Genomic DNA, 13,629 nt, shown 5'->3' with positions numbered 1-13,629 from the left:
ATTCACATTGAACTCTACCAGCTTCCAGTGTATTTCTTTCTCTTGTAAGTTTTGAGTTTAATACTAAGTTGTGGGTGACCTGAAGATTTGTTGGCCCATCTGAAGATTTCCCACAACAGAACCGCTCATGCACACTCACACACCTTCACAATGGTATTTCCCGTTGTTTGGTTTATTACGCAACAGAGGAGGGAAGTCATGCAGAAACTTTTACAAGATTCATACCTGGGACAGATTCAATGAAGATAAAATTAAATTTTAAAAAAGGTTATGTAATAAATTAACATTTTTAAAATTTTATTACAATATAAAACTAACAGAAACAACAGTCCTTTATCCCTTTTAGTCCTTATTTGCATGAGTAGCTAGAAATATACTGGTCCAGCTGCTTTGGTTTAGCCTTCATGTGGACTGGAGCGTGGATGAAGGGCAAACGGATCAGCAAGAAAACAAAACAATAAAACAGTGTGTCATATTAAAACAAAAACAAGGATGGTTGGTGGTGTGTCTTGAATATTGTCGAGCAGACTGTACAGCTGTGTTGAATACTGTGAACAAGTTTAGAGAGTTAATGTATTTGGTGCACCGGAGTAGTCCCTTCAGCAGTGCTCACAGGTGAGCGTATAACGAAGCACGAAGACCTGAGTAAGAGAGGAGTCTCAGATGGAGTAGAGTCTGAGCTGCTCCTCCATGTCTCCCTCAGACACCTCCCCAAACGTCTCCGTGTTCTCTTTCAACAGCTGGAAGATGGCAGCTAGCTGCTCACGTTGCACCCTGCGAAGAAAGATAACGGATAAGGTCAATAAGAGTACTTTATTAATTCCAAAGAATACAATACAGTAGACAAGGAAGTGTTACAGTTGTCTTCTGTAAAACAGCCGGATATAACACTGTGCGCTGTTGATGATTAACAACGTTCATCAGGTAAAATCCATTTATATGGTCCAGTGGTTCTGAGGAAGAGGAGGAGGATGGACCAGGGGTGCTGTGAGATTAATCTGTTGTGTGTTTTTAATAATGTTTCACTACAACATTTACATTAATTATGTTTTATGTTACATTAAATCACTATATTAAAAACTGTTTAACACGCAGATAGCGGTTAGTTGCAGCTAACTTGACAACTCACTGTTGCCGGTTGCCATAGTAATAACACAACACGCTTTCCGCCTCGGCGACGACCAGGCTATTAACTTTTTTCAAGTTAATAGCTTGGAAAAAAAAAAGCCACTGTGATTAGTAAATGTATGATGTGCCTGTCTTTATTGTCCAATGAATGACATTCATTGTTTATATGCATGGTAGTTTCCTGGTTTGAGAGGAAATTTACCTCAAGAACCACGTTTGCAGAAATGTCTGGAAAGAAATGTGAAAGTGGAGCTCAAAAATGCAAAACTCAAAGAGAAAAAGGGCAGCAGACGTCACAGCTATTAAGAAAAATCCCCAAGCTGACCGGATATTTCAAAGCTGCAAGCCCTGAGGTCAAAAACCCTCCCAGCAGCAGTACTAATAGCAGAGCTGGCAAGTGAAACAATGATGAGGACACCGGCAGAATTACCACGTGCTTCCACAGGTTAGGTATCTAGGTATCTTAGACAAGCGGCAACCTCCGGGGCTGAAAAATGAAGACAACACAAAGTTCCAAAAACTGCGGTTCCTCGAATGGCCACTTCAGGCTCCAAAAACCAGTCAATCCCCATAGACCCCCATGTCAAAATGCCCAACTATACAGCAGAAATAAACATGTTTAATACCCTAACCGTTTTGGTCTATAGCTAATTTCCCCGTTCATGACAACTGTTTACATTTTGTTGAGGCTTAAAATTATGCATTAATTAAGGGAGTGGCCACTTTGAGACGTTGTTTCAGTTCATGAAAGTTAATTGTAACATTTTGTTTGCCTACAAAAGTCGTGTTCAGCGTTCGGTGCACGAAAAGAACCTTTAAGGAGTCAGATGTTCAGTTTTTCCAGTAAATACATTGTGATTAAATGGTTTGAAGCCTGTTTTCGACAGATAAAAAAGGGTCGTAGCCACTGTGAATTTTCTATCTGAGCATGGGATCGCCTTTTGAGGGGGCACGCACATTTGGCTCGCTCAATAATGGCAAGTTTTGGATGGGGTGCTTAGAATTAATCAGTCAGTTTGACCCTTTTCTTGAGAGAGCACACCAGCAATTTTCAGAATGCAGGCAAGGGGACACAGTCATATGTTTCCACAACAATTTGTGAGTTTGTTCAATTAATGATGGAACAAATTATGTCAGAAATTATAAATAACATTCAAATAGCCAACTGTTTTAACACTGATGTCATTGGATAGTGACTGTTAGAGCCCTGGACTTTGCCACGTGTAAAACCAGGAGGACCATGTTTTAAAGGTAGGAACAGACTTTTAATATCTGCGGTTGTTATTGATTTATTCATGTAATAATCGTATACTTGCACCACTCGTGAGTGGACAGAAGGATGAATGCAGGCTTCACTTGCCAGTGTTGTATAAGTTTTGGTTTTGGAAACTGGTGCTGCCTTTTATTGTGGCCATTTAGACTTTATGGCACTTGAACCTGGGCAAAGGACTCGCTTTCATCTGTTAGTGTGTGTGTGTGTGTGTGTGTGTGTGCATGTGTGTGTGTGTGCATGTGTGTAAGCGTACATATGCATGAGACAGATGGATAATGGCCTACAGTGAGCTGGCCTGTACCTTTTGGGGATGCAGTTTTTTTTTTATCACATATATAAGCTTCACTATGGGCTTATGATGATTATATGACTTGTATTTGGTGCTGCAACAGTCATAAAATTAAACTGCAGTATTGAGTGATCGTTGATGTATTATTGTATGCAAATTAAGTGTGGCTGACGAAGTTTGGACGGGGCAATAGTTAAGACATGATGGTGCTTGGGGCCGTAGCACCGGGGCCCATGGTACTTTAATGTGGCCTTGACAAACTATAATAAAGGATGAACCAAATAATTACAAGGACAGTAGAGAGTTGAAATGTGGATGGAAGAGCTCAGTATGGTGTTGAAATGTCATGAAATGAGGAAATAAAGTAATAAAGTGAGAACTAGTGATCAACAGTGAGCCAGACTTTTTGATCTGAGCCACCTGTCAAGACTATTTGGTGTGAAAAAATGTTATAGTTACATATTACATATTGAGAGGTGAAAGAGCAGAATAGAAAAATGTAATATTGCACACAAACCACCAACTTTATTGTTATATTATTACTAAAAGGAAAGGGGGAAAAACAAGAGGGACAGACACACAAAGGGTGGACTTTGGTAAACTCAGACTTTCTGTGATAAAGTTAATCATTCACACCTGGTTAGATGGTTTTGGTCCACTAAATGATAATTAATTGTATCCATTGAGTTACTATATTTATCTTGCAATGCATAAACCACCAGTCACCCCCTGCCCACCCCGCCCCCACAATTCCTGTGTGACTGAATAGTTTTGGAGGCCTCATCAGCACAGGTCCCAGTGTTGTGTTACACCGACTCCTCCTTGTGGCAGAACAGAGGAGAGTCCTTAGAGGATTAACTAACACTCCTATGTCAGAGGTGATGACTGGAGACACAATCAACACCTCCACAAAGCTGAGGAGCACCTGCTGTGACACCTGACACTCACACATCTAATGTGGAATAATGGGGGCGGCGGGAGGTGGGTACGTGGGCACAGTAACATCAGTCGCTTCATGGCCACTTGTGGATAAAGAGCTGGTGAGGTCAAAATCACTGCTGAGGTCGAAACTGTGAATGCAAAAATTGGTCTGACGTGAGTTTCCATACAATGGCCAGAAAGTGACCCCTCTAAGGTTAACGGGTGAGAATAATACTCATACTTTACCACGTATTTGCTCCGCTCTCCCTGCCTGCCTGCTCAAGAGGCTTACAGACAGCTAAAGTCTGTGTTGGAGTGTATCCTGCAATGATAAGATATGCAGATACATTACAGAAAAAACAATAAACGAATGTGTGACTTTGGTAGCTCCTCTGTTCCCTGCGTCTCCTGTCCGCTACTCCGCAGCCGTGTTAAAACACTCACACGCCAAACACCTTGAGTAATTTCTTTAAGCCTCGTGTCATTCATCCTCCACCTGGCCGAGGCTCAATCTCGCCTTACTCAGTCTAGCCTAAAGCTGAGGCGTGACACAACAGCTAAACGAGGAAATCTCTTGAGTGAAATGCCAACGACACATAAACACGTGAAGACAGTCAGGCGTAGGGAAGGTTAGAGGGAGGAAGAGGAGTCGACACTGGACAGCGGACAGAACAGACATGTTACTTTAATTACTTGAGGAGAAAAAAAAACAGATGATGGCCATGAATAAACGGGTATTTGTAGCTTTCACTGACCTCTGCTCCTCCTCCAGCTCCTCTTTGGACATCATCATTTTCAGATGGTGGGATCTCGCCTTTCCGGGGACGTACTTCAAGGAATCGTCTGAATTTGATTCAACCTTATCTGGAGAAACAGAATCGACTTTGATTAGAAATCGACATCTAACGATTATTTTGGGGGCAAAAAAAAAAACGAGAGTAAATATGTAAAAGTGCTCACCGTTGATCTCTGGGCTCTCTGTGGCTCCTTCGGTCTGGGGGTGAGAGAAAGCACACTTTAGGAGTTCCTTATCAGAGAGCCCAATGTATGACGTACGGCACCGCCCAGGTGACGAGTCTACGTCTAAGCTTGTGTGCCTAGATCCAGGCCTGGGGACGGACAGGCTAGATGTGAAGGAGGAGTGAACAACTGGTGTTGCCAATTCTTCAGTGCGAGGGTTGGGCTGTGCCTCCTCCTGTCAGAGAATTAAGGGGTCAGATGAGGCGCGTCGCACCATCACAGGCTTTTCCCCCTCCAGAGATACAGATGTTAAGCAGCGAGGAAAGCGCTGAACAAATCACCTTGTTTTACCTTCATTTGTCACCTCTCCTGGATGCTGATCTGGCCTACACTCCGCCCGGGTGTCAGTGATGGGAGCAGCCACGGTTACCTGTCCATACTTTGCTCCCTCAGGTGCTGATTTGACACCTTTCTCCCTTTCCTCCCTGGTTTTGTCCACTTTACTCCTCTACTCTGAGTTTCTGTTTGTCTTGGGTACTAAAGTGCCCTTTTACAAATAAGAGTTAAGCCATTTAGCTTCGATATATCACCTGGCTGAAGGAGGAATGCCCTTCATTAGTCAAATTGAGACTAAAAAGACATAACTAAAACCAGTTATAGCATGTTTATGACCCCAGCAGCCTTTATTTTTGAGCACGCCAACACATGCGTGGGATGTTATTTACTAGAAAAACCTGCTGACGTGGAGCGTAACCACGTACATCAGTGATAGCTTCTATGAAAATTTAAGACTTGACACACTTATAAAATGTGATGCATCGTTAATGGTGAAACTACCCAAGAGAATACAAACCAGTTAAAATTAGATTCATCTGGACCAGTTGAAACATTGAGATGCTGCTCACATGTTAATGCATCAATTCAATAATACGTTTGAATTATTGAATTCTATTCAGAAAATACATTTTAAATTTAATTTTTATATTATTTTGTTTTGATATTTATTATTTCCTTACTTTGGCTCCATTCTTGTTCTTTATATATATATATATATATATATATATATATATATATATATATATATATATATATATATATATATATATATATATATATATATATAGGCTATTAGAGCTGATTCTGTGCTGCACTTTAAGTTAAGTTGAATGCAGGACTTTTGCTTGTAATTGAGCGTTTTACTCACTGTCACTGCTGCAGATGCACCGATACCGATATTGATCGAAATATCGGTGACAATGGGCCAATCTGTTATCAGATACCTTAATTTTAATAAATAACAATTCAGCAAATTTATATCTATGTACTTATTTGTTTTGTTTTACAAAGCAAAGTTTAAGTCAAGCCTGATGTTGACTTAAATGTAAAAGAATTGATCCCAGTCTCTTCCACACTGTGAGCTTATTGATTATACACTGGTATCGGATCGGTACTCGGTATTGGCTGATACCCAAAGCCCAGGTATCGGTATCGGGGCTGAAAAAGTCAGATCAGTGCATCTTTTGGCACTGCTATTTTAACACAAGTAAAAGGTCTGATGAAGCACAGTTTTGAAGTACTTTTCCATACATTTATAAAGTAGTTGTAGCTAGTTTGCACATTCAGATTTTCCAATTAACATGAAATAAACAGTTATTCTTTTTGTCCTTACTTCCTGTCTTTTCTTCTTGATACTTAACATTGCACTTGTACATTTTAATGCAGGATCTTCACATGTTGTATTGCAGTATTTTTTTGCATTGCTACTTGTGTTTACAGTAAAGGATTTGAGTGCAGCTTCTTCCTCTGGCTGGACATGTAAACTGAGTGGGAGGGACAGTCAAACAGATTAAGAGAGATTTATGAAACACCCGTTTTTACAGCTACTGACTAAACAAACAACCAGCACTCTCATAAACTAACAGCCAGATTACAGACTACTTACCGAAAGCACAGATTTCACTACATCCCAGTGATCATGTGAGCTGCCGCTGAGCTCGTTCCAGTCGTCCGCCTCCTCCTCCTCCTCCTCTTCCTCCTCCTTCTGATTGTCGGGTACATGACCGTTCAGTTTGGGCCCTGATGGGTCCGATCCTGCGGCTGCACCGTCCCCTCTGCACCCGAAATAACTCCGTGCGTTTGCAAAGTCGGTTGCGGGCGAGGAGTTGTTAAAAAGCGACGTAGCGACCACAATGGCGAGCAGCGTGAAAATGATAGCAGACAACGCAAACGTTAGATCCATATTGTTGTGGTTAGCCGTCTTCACTGTTCCGCTTTCTGTCTCTCACTCATCCTCGCTGCTGGTGTTAATCCTCACCAAACATCAACGTTAACGAGCAGCGTTCACCGGGACGTACTACAATCTCCTCTTCGGGCCTGTGCGTCACATCCTCCGGGTCCGCCCCTCCTCACCTCACCGCCCCCGCCCCCGCCCCCGCCGCGCTGAGTCCTAAGACTGCCGGGCAGGTCAGGTGGGCTGGCACGGAGCCCTGCAACGTGCTCGGCTCTTCGCTTTTGCTGTTAATCCCGTCATCATGAGGCGCGAGTGTAGGACATGTTGGGAGATGGAAATGGTTTGTGACAGGACCCGTGCAGGCTGAGGAAGCCAAGCAGTATTTACAGTCTGTGCTGTAAGGGGGAAAGGTGTTCACCTTCCAGTCAGTCTGCACCGGGGATTTAATCACGACTATAAACAACTAAGAGCAGGGAAACTGCAGGATACATTACATAAAGGTCTGCTAGATTACCAACTGGGTAAAGTGGGTTACTATCCCAGGGCCCCGGACCCTCACGGGGGGCCTATAAACCACGTGATTAATTGCAAAGGTGTGTGATAATGTTGCACCACTGAAATCGATATTTTTGTAAAGTGTAGAGCTGCAACGATTAGTCGATTAATCAAACGACAGAAAATTAGTTAAATGTAATTAATAAAATTTCATTAATTAATTTTTTAAGAGAAAATGCTGAAACTCTGTGCTGGTTTCTTTTGTCCTTTATGATAGTAAACTGAATATATTTGGGTTGTGGACTGTTAGAACATTTTTTTGAATTTGGGACATTTTACAGACCAAACAACTAATCAGTTGAGAAAATAATCCATTAATCATAATGAAAATAATTGTTAGTTACAGCCCTAAAAACTTTTTTGATTCAGGGCTTTCTACAAGCTGGGGCCTTAAGATAATTTAGGCCTTAATTATATATATACATATATATATATATATATACTCACAGAGCACTTTATTAGGAACATCTGTGCAATCTAATACAACAGTTCTGCCATAAACTCTACTTTGATGAAGCTTGCACATTTTCAGATTTTGTTGACATTGTATCGTATCTTATTGAGGTCGTAGTGGGTGTTGGTGGATACTGAAAAGTGTTAATACTTGCTAATATTTTGTCCACTTTATTAACATAAAATATTAGGAACACCTTTCAATAAAATGCACTCCAATAAACAACCACCCTGCATCAAAAAGTTTTTAGGGCTGCAACTGACAATAATTTCATAATAATTTTGTTGATTAATTGTTTGGTCTATAAAATGTCGATCCAGTTTCCCAAAGCCCAAGATGACGTCTTCAAATATCTTCATTTGTCCCAACCAACAGTCCACAACCCAAAGATATTCAGTTCACTGTCATAGAGTACTAAAGAGACAAGAAAATATTCATTTATGAAGCTGATTGAAGAGAATTTTGGCATTTTTAAAAGAAAAAATAACTCAAATCATAACCAAGATAGATCAACTAATTGTTGCAGCTGTGCAAGTTTTTATTCATTATATTCTAACATTAAGCCCATTGATTCCCCTCAGATATAAGAATACTCATCTTAGAATAATAATTTTAAAAGTTTAATATGGTTTTTCCACCATTAACTTCAGTTAAAAATTCAATCTGCTCTACTGGAAAATCCAAAATCTATGAACATGTAAATATTTTTTTATCTCATAAGTTTAACTGCTGGACACAAGATGTCTCCCGCTGTCAGTGTTTGTGCACCAGAGGCTTCAGGTCTCGACATCACCCTTGCGTACTGGACCACGACTGGCTTCAAAACTAGCTGTGATGTCACACAGTGCTGCTCTATGTAAAGAGTTAAACTGTGATTTAAGGTGAACAGAGAAACTTTCCCCCTTCAGCTCATGAATGTAGAAATCTTCTAGTGTTGAACTGCACTTACATTATTCTGTACAATGAAGGTCAAACATCCAAATTAAGAAACAAAACACATTTAGGTGGAAGATTATAGTGTGATGTGACAAATAGACTACTGTGAGCCGATAAAAAAATAAAAAAATGCTGTACAGGTTTTTAATTCACAAGATTAGCAAAGAACAGACATTCCCATCTGGCTGATGGTTTCTAATTGATTTTCCTAAAGGTGTAACATAATCAATATTGTGATGTACCTTTACATACACACTAATAAAAAGGTTGTATCCATATTTACAACCTGAACAAAAATATTAAATACCAATTAAACCTTCCAATAAACACATCTTCTGACAGACTTTCGATTCAGACTGTAAACACTCACTGGGCTGCAACTAGCTTATTTTAATTATTGATAAATCTAATTGTTTTCTTGATTAATTATTGTCTCATGGCGATGCCTTCAAATGTCTTGTTTTGTCTGATCAACAGTCCAAAATCCAGAGATATTCAGTTTACAGTCATGTACGACAACAGAAAGCTTCAAATCCTCAGATCTGAGAAGCTGCAACCAGCGAATGTTAGTTTAGCATTTTGCTTAAAAATTGAATGATCAATCTTCTGCCAATCGACTAATCGGTGCAGCTCTAGTATCAAATACCACAATACAGAGCAAAGCAAAAGTGCAGAAAAGCATGACAGCATTCACACTGGCAACTTATTTACCACAAAGATGTTTATTAGCATTCACCTGAAGCAATTACAAGACATTGAGAGGTTCACAGAGGAATGCAGTACACAAAAATGATTCATGAAGCAGCCGAACTGCCCTCTCAACCCTTCACTAGGAGTCACACTGGACCCAATATCAGAAAGCGAGCAAAACCAGTTAACAGTGGATAAACCACAGAGGGGGGGAAAAAGGAGAAGAGGGAGTAAAGAGAAAAAAGAAGGAAGGAAAGAGAGAATCTGTACAGCACATGGAGGGAAGCAGAGGTAACAAGACAGGAGAGGATGGATGATCTGCCACACCTGTGAGCTTACAAACCGGCAAACAGCAGCGGAGGGTCGAGCCCCGGAACAGTGCCGGGCACTCAGCACCGCAACACGCCACACCATGTCACCACCGCACTGCACCGCATCTTAACAGCTAACCAGCATTACTCAACTGCTACACAACTGCGCCTAGTGCACAAAAGATACACAAGAAAGAGGGTTAGAGTCATAGGAAGCAACTTTAACCAGACAGAAAAAAAGAGATTTGACAGAAAAGAAAAAATACTATGCTGCCGGATTAGCGAGTCACAAATTAAGTGGCACTGCAATATTTCAAAGTTTTGCTGTTTTGTTACTGTACATTATGCCATTTTCCGATAGGAGTGGTATAACATAGCTGTAAAGGCTTTGAACATCCAACAAGACAACCTTTTCTATAAATCAAGCCTGCAAATTAATACTTTTCCATATCAGTCTTGAAAGAAGTGTTAAACAAGGGATTTCATTAAAAGAAAGCTACGTTAATTCAAAAAAAGAATTTATTAACAAGTACAAATTCAAAATGCAAAAAAAAAACAAAAAAACAAATTAAATGGGGAGAAAAAAAAATCCTTACAAATCCCTTTCAATATGCTCAACTTTACAAACAATGATCACATCAAAGTTACAGAATTTGTTTCGGTAAATTAAGTCAAATGAAACATTTAAAACGTTTTAGACCAAGTTCCAATAACCTTTCAGTCTGCATTCAGTGGTAATAGTGGAGTCCACTTGCTCAATGTGAGACTCTTCCTGATGTCCTCAGCAAAGGCTCAATCATCTGAGATCTGGAAGGAAAGAGAGAACAGAGTTGACAAGAGCAAAACAAACAAACAAAAGAAAAGTCTATTTTAAACTCCTGCAGCTGACTTGGACATTTAATAGCATGGTCTGATTTTCTTTCCGCTGACACTAACATTTATCAAACAGGCTTTTTTTTTTTTTTTTTTTTTGGGCATCCATCTTCTTGCAGTATACCTAACATTTCTAGTAATGTTCACATTTGTTTACACACCTTCCTTGGCCCCCACACTCCCAAAAACTAGCTCTAACAAGTCTCTTACACTCGGGCATATTTGAAAAACAAACCTCGGGGTCCGTTCCCTTTGTGAGAGGCGGAGGAAACCACAGGCACGGGTGGGAACAGTGCTCAGTGCATCTGCCTGTGATCCCCGCGAACGTACCTCACCACACCACCTCATACACCAACTGACAGCCCGAACCACCGCCATTGACGACCTGCTTCCATAGCAACCACCGTTGCCTTGGTGACCTGCTCCTTAGCAACTGCCATCGCTCTCAGCAACAGGCAGGTCACATGGGCGGGTCACACACTAACTGCTCTCACACTGCCACACCCCCATCTCCTCCTCCTCCTCCTCCTCCTCCTCCTCCTCTCTTTGCAAACAGGACTCCGCAGCTTGGAGGAAAGAATTCCACATTTAGGTGAACGTTTTGAGTGAAGCACCCCACGTCCCAACCACCCCTCCCTCCCTCCCACACTCACATCACCCCCAATTTTGATATATGTGCAACAGTAGATCACATCAAACCAAACCCCTTGTTGCCCGTGTGTGCGCTTTAGATTAGCTGAACATACGAGCCAAGTAAAGCGCACAGAGCACCATCACTGTAGACCAAATTGGTCCCAATATTTGCTATTTCATTGCTAAAAATATTCATGATTCTGCCGACTTGGTTGGCCAAGTGATGACAGCTAATGACTGATTGCAATCTCACACATAATTTTAGAAGAACATAATATAATCCACCCATTCCCCTGTATACCGTCATATCGTGTCCAACTTTGGGTTAAGACTCTGCTCCGTTGTCCTCTGGAGATTTAGGTCTGCTCTTGGATTTGGATCTGGACCTGGACTTTGACCCTCTGTTGGAAGGCGGGGTTCGACTCCTTGACTTAGACCTGGAGCGGGACCGAGACCTGGAGGGAGACTTTGACTTGCTTCGCCTGGGGGTTCTGGACTTGGACCTGGACCTTGACCTGGATCTGGAGTAGGAGCGGGACCTGGAGCGGCTGTAGTGGTGGCGGCTCCTGGATCGGGAACGGCTTCTGCTCCTGGAGCGGCTGCGGCTACGTCTGCGGCGCCGGGGACTGTCTGAACGGCTGCAGGTAAAGAGAGAAGGACTTCAGTAAGACCAAAATACATACACACCACTGCCTTAACTATCAGCTACCTATTAATATATATATATATATATATATATATATATATATATATATATATATATATATATATATATATATATATATATATATAAGTAAGTAGCAGTTAATGCAAAATATTATGCAGTGTAGGTGTCACAGAGGGGTTAAAATACAACGAGCTAATAGTTTCCTGTTGATGTCAACAACATCTTCCTGAAGTAAAAGGGGGGTTTTAGGGAGTTTTTCCTTATTCAAATCAAGGGTCTAAGGACAGAGGATGTTATATTACTGTACAGATTGTAAAGTCCCCTGAGGCAAATCTGTGATTTGTGATATTAGACTATACGAATAAAACTGACTTGACTGTTACTTATTATTATCGTCATATACTCTCATTGGAACCAACTTAGAGCTCGAAGAAGCAAAATATCACTACCTTCAATGTTGCTATTTACTGTGTTGCTGTGGATGACAATAAAACCTCATGTATACAATGGTATACAACATTTGAACAACGTTCGGTTTGAAAACTGAAATTACAAGTGTAAAATCAACCAAAAAGTGTTGCAACCAGTAAAGATTTGGGTTTACAAAATGAGTATAAAATTACAAACTACTTTCGTTTCCGATGCACCATGTGCTCCTCTTATCCTTTGCAAGACTAACGTAGCCTAAACTAGTTCCTCTGCTACACTAAAGCAGAGTTATCTCCTGCTTCTATGTCCGTACCCTCCATATCTGCGTGGCGGAGCTCCTCTCCGGCTGTACATCGAGTCCGGTGGTCGTCCGTAGCGGGCCATCTGCACCCTGAGCTCCCGCCCGTCGAGCAGCGCGCCGTCCATAGCGTCCATGGCGTCCTCGGCGTCGCGCTTGTCGAGGAACCGCACGAAGGCGAAACCGCGGCTCTCCTTGGTGTACCTGTCCCGGGGGATGTACACGTCTCCCACGCGGCCGTACTTCTCAAACACTCGGCGCAGAGTCTCGGGCGAAGTCCGGTAAGTCAGGTTGTCCACTTTCAGGGAGGTCATCCCCTCCACGTCTGGCGGCGGCCTTCCGTAGCTCATTTTCCCACCGTCTCCAAGCAACAGAGCAGGCCCGTTAAAACGAAAACCGTTACGTCCTACCGTTTGCTTAAACGGTCACAGTTGGTTTATTAATCCCCAAATGGTGTATTTAACTCAAATTCGGACTTATTCTAAATTGTTTAGCAGTAGACGTCGTCCTTACCGCGCTGCTTTCACGTGAAATGGCGGCAATAAAGCTTCCTTTTCCCCTTTTCTTTGCGCCCGTGGTGGCCTCCTCTGATTGGCTGCTCACCTTCCGTCACAATAGCCGTTACAGCGCCCTCTGTCGACGAGGAGCTGCTTTTAACGGCAATGTTGGACCACAAATCCTCCTTTGTCCCCAAATAAATATCATATTATCTATAATATCATGGGGCGTTAACGGTTGTTTTTGTAGTTTATCAACTTTAAGGGCTCATTATGGTCTCAAGTCTTTGTAAAACTCTCACACATTGATTTCTATGACTCTACTTGTTGCGAAAAAAAGCTTCAATCGACCGTTAATAGCTTTCATAGCGAGCATCTGGGCTCCAGTTACACTAAATGATTGAGCCTCTACTGGCTTCATGTGTGGAGGGTGATGTTTTTGGGCTCGGTGTGGCCGTCCTCTCTGCACTGCAGTCGGTGGCGGA

At 41.7% G+C, this 13,629-nt stretch overlaps 2 protein-coding genes across 9 annotated transcripts; both read right to left on the bottom strand.

The window, feature by feature from the left end:
- Positions 1-140: 140 nt before the first annotated feature.
- LOC121886991 (matrix-remodeling-associated protein 7-like) lies at positions 141-7,000 on the bottom strand. 4 transcript variants are annotated; one of them, XR_006092884.1, is made up of 6 exons: positions 6,514-7,000; positions 4,572-4,806; positions 4,367-4,475; positions 3,858-3,933; positions 3,639-3,760; positions 695-774 (listed from the first exon to the last, which is right to left on the bottom strand). XR_006092884.1 is itself a non-coding variant. In XM_042397480.1 (5 exons), the coding sequence occupies exons 1-4, from the start codon at positions 6,808-6,810 to the stop codon at positions 3,900-3,902; spliced, it is 675 nt and encodes a 224-aa protein (XP_042253414.1). In that variant the 5' UTR covers positions 6,811-7,000; the 3' UTR covers positions 687-774; positions 3,858-3,899. The 4 variants fall into 4 exon arrangements, 3 of the variants coding, with proteins under 3 accessions (XP_042253413.1, XP_042253415.1, XP_042253414.1); XM_042397480.1 differs by lacking the exon at positions 3,639-3,760 and having other exon boundaries at positions 687-774; XM_042397479.1 differs by lacking the exons at positions 3,639-3,760; positions 3,858-3,933 and having other exon boundaries at positions 141-774; positions 6,514-6,991.
- Positions 7,001-9,449: 2,449 nt separating this feature from the next.
- Positions 9,450-13,195, bottom strand: srsf2a (serine and arginine rich splicing factor 2a). Of its 5 annotated transcripts, none has more exons than XR_006092772.1 (5): positions 12,663-13,195; positions 11,555-11,891; positions 10,856-11,186; positions 10,462-10,554; positions 9,450-9,916 (listed from the first exon to the last, which is right to left on the bottom strand). XR_006092772.1 is itself a non-coding variant. In XM_042396611.1 (3 exons), exons 1-2 carry the CDS (start codon positions 12,995-12,997, stop codon positions 11,579-11,581), a joined length of 648 nt encoding a protein of 215 aa, XP_042252545.1. In that variant the 5' UTR covers positions 12,998-13,195; the 3' UTR covers positions 9,450-11,186; positions 11,555-11,578. The 5 variants fall into 5 exon arrangements, 1 of the variants encoding a protein (XP_042252545.1); XR_006092774.1 differs by having other exon boundaries at positions 10,951-11,186; XR_006092771.1 differs by having other exon boundaries at positions 10,462-11,186.
- Between the last annotated feature and the right edge of the window lie 434 nt (positions 13,196-13,629).

This window comes from Thunnus maccoyii, chromosome 20, assembly GCF_910596095.1.
Source record: "Thunnus maccoyii chromosome 20, fThuMac1.1, whole genome shotgun sequence".
NCBI lineage: Eukaryota > Metazoa > Chordata > Actinopteri > Scombriformes > Scombridae > Thunnus > Thunnus maccoyii.
This window is presented reverse-complemented; position numbering and strand designations above follow the sequence as displayed.